This window comes from Porites lutea, chromosome 14, assembly GCF_958299795.1.
Source record: "Porites lutea chromosome 14, jaPorLute2.1, whole genome shotgun sequence".
Taxonomy (NCBI): domain Eukaryota; kingdom Metazoa; phylum Cnidaria; class Anthozoa; order Scleractinia; family Poritidae; genus Porites; species Porites lutea.
Genome location: NC_133214.1, coordinates 18,007,934 through 18,015,345, shown reverse-complemented (window position 1 = coordinate 18,015,345; position 7,412 = coordinate 18,007,934). Strand labels below are relative to the sequence as shown.

General features: G+C 37.6%; 1 protein-coding gene across 1 annotated transcript in view; it reads right to left on the bottom strand.

The window, feature by feature from the left end:
• Positions 1–269: 269 nt before the first annotated feature.
• Positions 270–7,412, bottom strand: part of LOC140924131 (DNA primase small subunit-like) — an 8,412-nt gene continuing 1,269 nt past the window's right edge. The window contains exons 4-13 of the mRNA XM_073374150.1: positions 6,091–6,164; positions 5,538–5,674; positions 4,955–5,013; positions 4,259–4,368; positions 3,798–3,892; positions 3,190–3,307; positions 1,965–2,034; positions 1,561–1,637; positions 1,321–1,428; positions 270–1,068 (exon numbers count right to left, since the gene is read on the bottom strand). Of these exons, the coding sequence (XP_073230251.1) occupies positions 1,049–1,068; positions 1,321–1,428; positions 1,561–1,637; positions 1,965–2,034; positions 3,190–3,307; positions 3,798–3,892; positions 4,259–4,368; positions 4,955–5,013; positions 5,538–5,674; positions 6,091–6,164 (868 nt within the window). The 3' untranslated portion in view covers positions 270–1,048. The remainder of the gene's footprint in view (positions 1,069–1,320; positions 1,429–1,560; positions 1,638–1,964; positions 2,035–3,189; positions 3,308–3,797; positions 3,893–4,258; positions 4,369–4,954; positions 5,014–5,537; positions 5,675–6,090; positions 6,165–7,412) is intronic.

The following is a 7,412-nucleotide window of genomic DNA, read 5'->3' as shown; positions in this document are numbered from 1 at the left end:
TTGATACTTGGTAAAATAAAATTAATATTATACAGTTTCGTTAAACATTTTAAATCTATTGTCATATAGTAATGTAGTAATAAAGTGCACCTAAATCCCTCACTCATTAAAATTGGAAAAAGTACTTAATTGTCTGTTTATTATTGTCATTACTTTTCAAAGTCTAGTAATGGACAAGGAGAGTAAGCATTAGACTTGTAATGTTTGCCTTATGTTACGATGGAGGTCAGACATGCTGTGATCTCTTAGCATGATGTTGGAGACTTTTAAGATGCCACCACAGTGACAACAACAAGAACGTCAACAAAGAATAGGCAAAACAACAACTACTCTGCACGTGCATCATGTTTTTTTGTACAGTTCTTTGCCATCACTGCACGAGTACAACAGGAAATGCCTAATTTCACGTTTTATGGAGGACATAAACAAGCAACAGCTAAATTTTTTTTCTCTTTCTGAACTTGAATATGGTTCTTAGGAATTCGGCTCAAAAAGAGTTTGCTTGCATTTGACAAAGTAAATGAGTTGGAGTAATTGCAATAGAGATTGTAAGAACGCAAATTCACTTTTTAAGCAGTGTTTTTGTGGCCGTCACTGTTGTGGTATCTTAAACTCCTTTTTAGTAACTCTGGCTGCTTCCTCCCTGCCCTTAACAATGTTGAATTTTAATGATGTACAAGGATAAAATTATCCGTCAATCGCATTTTCTTCTTATTTTAATGCAAAGCAATTAGCTCCTAGATGTGAAGCTTGACATACAAAGGTTTATGCTTCACTTACATTGGTGTCCATCTTATCAAGGCTAGTGACCATGTGGGAAACTGCCCACCTACGCATCCCCTAAACCAACATTTTGCCCTAAGTGAGAAGCAAGTGTTAATGTTGGCTTAGGGGAGGGTTAGGTGGGCAGTTTCCCAGAAACGTAAAATAATCCATTTCTTTTCTCAATTCTGAACTGTTGTTCTTCAAGTTAATGTAAGTTTGATTGTTGTTGTTGTTAATATCATTTTCCATGTGTAATTCCTCTCATCCCGTCTTTCGGTTTTGACTACCACTCTCCTTTCCTCTCTAAAGAAATGAGGAAATAGGGAAAAGTATTATGAAGAGTATTATGCAAGATATTTGAACATAACAGATAGTGACAGGATTTTTTTAAACAGAGTTGAAAGTTGCGAATTTATCAAGTTTCCATAACCTTAGAAGGTGAAGGAAAAAAGAATTGGCAGACATTTCAATTCCTCTTTTCTCTTCATCTAATTTAAAGATCTTACTTTTCAGTGTCATGCAGCAACTCTGCAAACATTCATTTCATTCACTCACCTTCAGCATCACGGAAGCTCTTTCGTCTGCTGTCATTTTCACTTTCAAGGCCCTTTAAAAACTGCACAAAAATGCCAATGGGCTTTTTGAGAGAGGTTTTCATGAATGCTGAAAACGGATAACAAAATGTCAAGTCTAAAGATAATCTTTAATAAACATAACAAAACAACTGATTGACAAGAAAGTTGGTTTGCAAGTAACTAATTAGCAGGGGAGAAATGTTTTTGTTTTCACTGTTACCTGGCATCTTTTTCTTTTCTTCTTCGATCATGTCTGAGGAATTTTTCTCATGTTCGTCAATTTCATCACAAAGTTGGCTGCAGTTGAATGTGTAATAAATTAAATTATGTACAATATTTGTTGAAAATGGACTCGAGCAATCTTATTAATTTAAAGCACATGGGCACTGCCTCGACCCATGGAAGGCATTTTAAAATGAGGGTATAAAAAGCATGGTCCATGTCAAAGAGATGATGATCTTTAACTTCTTAGTCTACTTTTTCCTGCAAAGATTCGACCCTTCAATACAAGATAGAATTAAGACCACTCCCTCAAATGGACCAAAACACTTTAACAATGGTTACCCAGCTTTAACTTCAGGATAATAAGAATTATTAGGAAAAAAATCAAGTGCAATATTAAACCTGATAGTGGGAACTGTAAATGGATCAAAGGTATCCACATCCCTCATACTGATAGGAACACAAACACGACCTGGAATATGGTAACAAAAGGTAATGTATAAGACGGAAATTTCGCTAAGCCATGTTTTGCACAAGGGTGCATAGAGGACACATATGGGTGCATGGTCAACTCTCCATTAGACAGACAGAAATCACCCACTTAGAGTTAGTATGTGTCATTTTTCATAATTTTTAGATTTGTTATTTTCTCAGTCAATAGTATGGTGGGAGAAAATGTTATTCTAACTTTGGAGTTTATGGATGAATTCCTGTGGTGCTACTATTTAATTGAAACCTCTTGAGCAGTACTTTTGTAGGGTACTTTTGTTTTGTTTTTTGTATTCAACAAAATGAAATTTATCATTTCCCTAAAATTTTTTTGGGGGGGCACTATTGGGATAGAATGGGCTTACCCTTTCAACTCCAATATCCATATACAAATTCCTCAACCTGGTCTCCATGCACTTCTTTAAAGAATTAGTTGAGAGAATTTGATAAAAGATCAAAGCGTTTTCCATGAGGTGATAATTTCATTACTTATTTTCATGACCGTCTCTTTTGATTATGTGTTGAAAATTTTACAAGAAAATTTATGTTGGTCACACTTAGTATTTAGAGACGTCTCTAAGAACCAAGAGGGGCAATCTGTACTGGTCCAATGATGGATGTCTGTCTGAAAGAGTGTTGACTGTACAGTCAGACCCCATTAACCCATTAAGCCCTGATATCCACTTACAAATTCTCCAAACTGATCTCCATACATTTCCTTAAAGAATAAGTTGAGAAAATTTGATAACAGATCAAGCCTTTATTCTTTTAGTGGTCATTTTATTAACTCTCATAACCATTTCTCTTGGCAACATATGGATATTGGTAGGAGAAAATTGATGTTGATCACTATTGGGACTTAAAGGGTTAATAACGACACTGAGGGGGCTTTAGAAAGTGTCGGTATTAACGGGATGTCTGTATTAAATGGGTTGAATTTAGAGAAACTGTAAGGGCTTTCTTTTCCTAGGGACAGAGCAAACTGTCTGTAATGATGAGGTGTCCATATTAAATGGTGTCCGTAAAGCGGGTTGAATGTATTTTTATTTTAATCCTAGTTCATTCTGAGGATACAGAGGGAGGGTTCGAGGGGGGGTCTTTGAAACACACTTTGTACTGGTACATATTTGATGCTCACCTGTTTTTGGATGAACACAAAATGGGCTCTTCAGTAAGTGATTAAGACCCTTGGTAACATTGACGTCAAGACGAGGAAAAGAGTATTGGAACATTATCTCATCCTTTGTTTCTGGTTTCTGGACAAGAGATTCAAAATGAATCATTTTAGGGGCAAATTTGAAAGTTGGGTCATAATGTACTATGGGGATTGCTTCACATTTTCCGTCTGCTGGAGGGTGAAATTATAGGGCCAGTGCTAGCTAATATCCATTTCCTCAAAAATTCTTGGGAGAATTTGATAAAAGATCAAAGCTTTTTTTCCTCTATGATTTAATTCTCATAAGCTTTTCTCTTGATAATAAACTGATAGTGTGAGAGGAACATTTGGCACTGGTCACCATAATGTCTTATACAAGTTAGAGAAAAGTTGACTTCACATAGAATCAGACCTGCCTTTCCCCTTTGTAATTAAGCTATTTGAAAGGCAGCTGTGAGTGAGTTTGTGATTTGTGTAGACAACACTTGGCCCCAATTGCTTACACAATGGTTCGTTTATAGCTTCTAGTAATAACTAAAATAAGAGATTAATGAGATGGTGAGGTCTGCAACAAGTCATCTAACAGTTACCTGACTTCCTTTCAGCTTCTCGTCAAGTTCCTCCCACCTGTTACGTGATGACCTCTTTGTTTTTGACCAAGAAGAGTTCAGTTCATTTCGTACAGCTTGTGCATGTTAAAGACTCTCAACTTGGTTGGCAAATGTTATTTTAGCTTCTGAGGGGTATCAAGTAGATAATATATTTTTAAGCAATTGGAGTACATGTAGATTGAACCTATGCATAGTCAATACCCTTATGACAAAAGCGCAAGTGGTGATCAGCTTATCGTATTGGTTGTGATCATGTCCATAATTCTCATGACTTCTTTGATCTAGTGACCACTGATACAATAAGAAGAATATTGATGCTGATCACTGTTGGAACTTGAAAAGGTTAGTGCAAGAATCCTATCAGTGACATACATTTTACCATTCAGAGAAAAGTTTGTTTGTTTCTTTTTTTAAAAAAAACATTTACATTAAAAGGATACAATCGGGTACAAGAGCAAGTACACCATCCCATCTTTCCTTTGAGGACAAAACATCTTGTTTGTCAATCACAAGATCCACAAAATGCTCACGGAGGATTCTTAAGGAGTTCCTAGAAAGGCAATTTTTGAGTGAGATGCAACTCTTATTACCACTTGAAGCTAAGTCAGGTTTGATAAAGGTTACAGAAGTCATATGCCCACATTTTTGGTGCTGAAACAGAAATCTGAGCTTGAAGTTTCAGAGTAGTTATATATTTTTTTGCGAAGCTTAAAGTCACTTCCGTTACCACTTTTCTCTACAAGGGTTGTTGACTGACAGGTGCAGACCCCTTGCCCAGAGGGATGGGTGTGGTTGGCTAGAGGAGTACTTGGTTAGATTTTAGGCAGCTATGTAACATCCAGGGCTGGGTTGTTCAAAGCTAGGTTATGCAAAATTTGAATTCAGATAATTTATAAAAGCTTAAAAAGCAAATCCAGTTTAATTCATTTTGATCACAATTTGAGAACTAGATGCTGTAAAAAGAATGTAGAAAATTATCCAAGAAAATGCTATTCAATGAAAGAAACAGAAACAGAGTCCTAAGTTGCAACCCTCGTGGGTGACACATACCTGGGTAGGTATTTTCAAGAAGTACCAACCCAACCCAAAGTGTTGCAAAAGAAAATCAAACGCAATCAACTATCCACTTCTCTAACCTGATATAAGGGTGGTATGGTCGACGGAGATTCACTTTCTTGATTTGATTTTCACCACCCTGCATTAAAATATTCAGCTATTAATATGATGTGAAGAGAAGCTTTAAGGAGCAAATCCGAAATTGCCAAAGAAAGTGAAGAAATTCCTTCTGCAGTTGTTAGTTTTTTGGTGGAAGTTGTGGAGGGGCAAGACAGGAAGAGCTTCCTAGCCTGTTGGAATAATATCTTACTAGAAGTGTGGTATGTCAGACATGGAGCCAGGTTTGAAGATCAAAGACAATATGCTCCTCTCTCAACTAAGACCATGGGCTGGAACTACCAAACAGTTCTCTTGTCACATGACTTTCCTAAGGTCGCGTGTGACTGCAGTACTAGTGCAATGCAGCCATGCACTTAAGACTGATGAAGGCTGAGCAATTCAGCAGAAATATTTCAGAACAAATTTATCACATTTCCAGTCTGTAATAAACTGATTATGATGGTGAATATACAGGTAAATAAATGAACACATATTCACACTGGTGAAACAGACTCCAGCTCTGGTTCTTCGCCACCATTTTTAAGTAACCATTGCTACAGGTACCTTGATGACACTGAGATATTCTGCTACAGCTGAACGAGCATTCTGAGAAAGTTTCCGCGCCTCTTCATCACACACCCAGCAATGGACACCACGGCGACCACTGTAGACCCAAAGTCTGTGTTGGAACCCAAAATCTCCTGCAACATAAATACCACAAAAGAGACATTAGTATGATGCTCAAATCTGTAACTTTACAATTTAGTATTATATTTCTCATGACCAACTCATCAAATTCTGGTCGCAATTTTTTTTAACCATTAGCACCAAAATAAGTACCAGTATTATGTTGTAGATAAACCTGAATTGTCCACTTTACTGGAATTTCTTTGATAGCTAGAGGAGCCCATGTTACCTGAACCCTTGGGTATGTCAAAAGTGATGCAAGTCATAAGTGGGTAGATTGTGATTACTCAGGCGAGCATAGTTCTGAATGGAGCTGTTGTTGACAGTGACTGACATTTCAACAACCTACACTGTATGCAGTAGTCATCTTCAGAGTCAATCAGAGTCAAAGGGTGATGCGGGTAGCAAAAAGCTGATTTGTTAAACCTACTTTCAAGAGTTGAGTCCACTATTTTCATTGCAACAACCATGAACAACCAGCACTTCTTGCAAATGTCGGCACCTCTGTTGAAATAGAAAAAAAATTTATCTGTTGAGTACATCCATTCAGTATGTTGAGTTAAGTCACGGCCTGGTAAGCTCAGTTGGGAGAGCACCAGTCTGCTGAGTGGGAGGTCGCATGTTTAAACCCTGGCTGAGAAGAGAAGAAAGTGCTGCCTTTGTAATTTTATATGCAAATGGTTAGGCTATCTTTTCCTCTTGAATAATGAAAAAACCGGAGGTCCTGTCTCATGGTCTCATGTCATCCTGTCACAGGATGTTACCTTCATATAGATTCTTTTTGCCTGACATACTTAAACTTAAAACTGTGAATTGTTAATAATATATATATATATATATATTTTTATGTGCTTATTATTATTAATATTATTTTATTATTATTTCTTTTAATGCATTTAATGTTATATATATTTCTATATTATTTTCATGTAGTGTCAGCTCTAAGATATTAGCTTGTTAGCTACTCTAAAATTCGAGTATAAATAAAGTTTTATGTTATGATATGTTCATGTTATGGTACTTTCAGTTATCTTGTTCTTGTGGGACACCACTGTTCGAAAAGAGTAGGGGAGGTAGACCATAGGGGCATGGCCAACCTTTCCTGGGCTGGGTGGGTTTTCTGCGGGGAATAACCTCATGATCCTCCTTTGGGTGTCATAATGTCTACCTGTAAACAGTGTATGTATGTGACCAACCTATCAGTTGGTCAGTGGGCCAGCTAGTCTGCATTCACTTCAGTCTATCACATAGTAGTTTAGCCACTGGGTGCATCAGTCTGCTAGCCATGAAAAGAGTCACCTTGCTAGCCAGTTGATCAGCCAGTGACCTAAGTTGCTAGCCAGTCATTCTACAAGCCAGTTGATCAGTCACTGGTTCAGTCCACCTGTCGGCTATCCAGTCTGTCAGACCACCAGGTAGTTGATCAGCTGGTCAGACAGTCAGTCTGGATGCCAGCCAATCTGTCAGCTGATTACTAATAAAAACATTCTGCCACTCAGCAAGTAAGTCAGTTTTTAACTCAACAGACAGTCAACCAACCAACCAGCTAGCTGGACAGTTATCTAGACATGTGATCAGGCAGCCACTGAGTCAGTCAGTTTATTACCCACTCAGCAGGTTAGTCCAGTTGTGGCTGCTCTCTCTCTGTCATGCAGCACTAGCCTTGGCATGGTGTGACAAAGAAAGAAAGACCAGAACTGGGTTAGCTCCTTCCTCCCCCAGGGTTCTTATTAAATTTTAAAGTTGACAGCT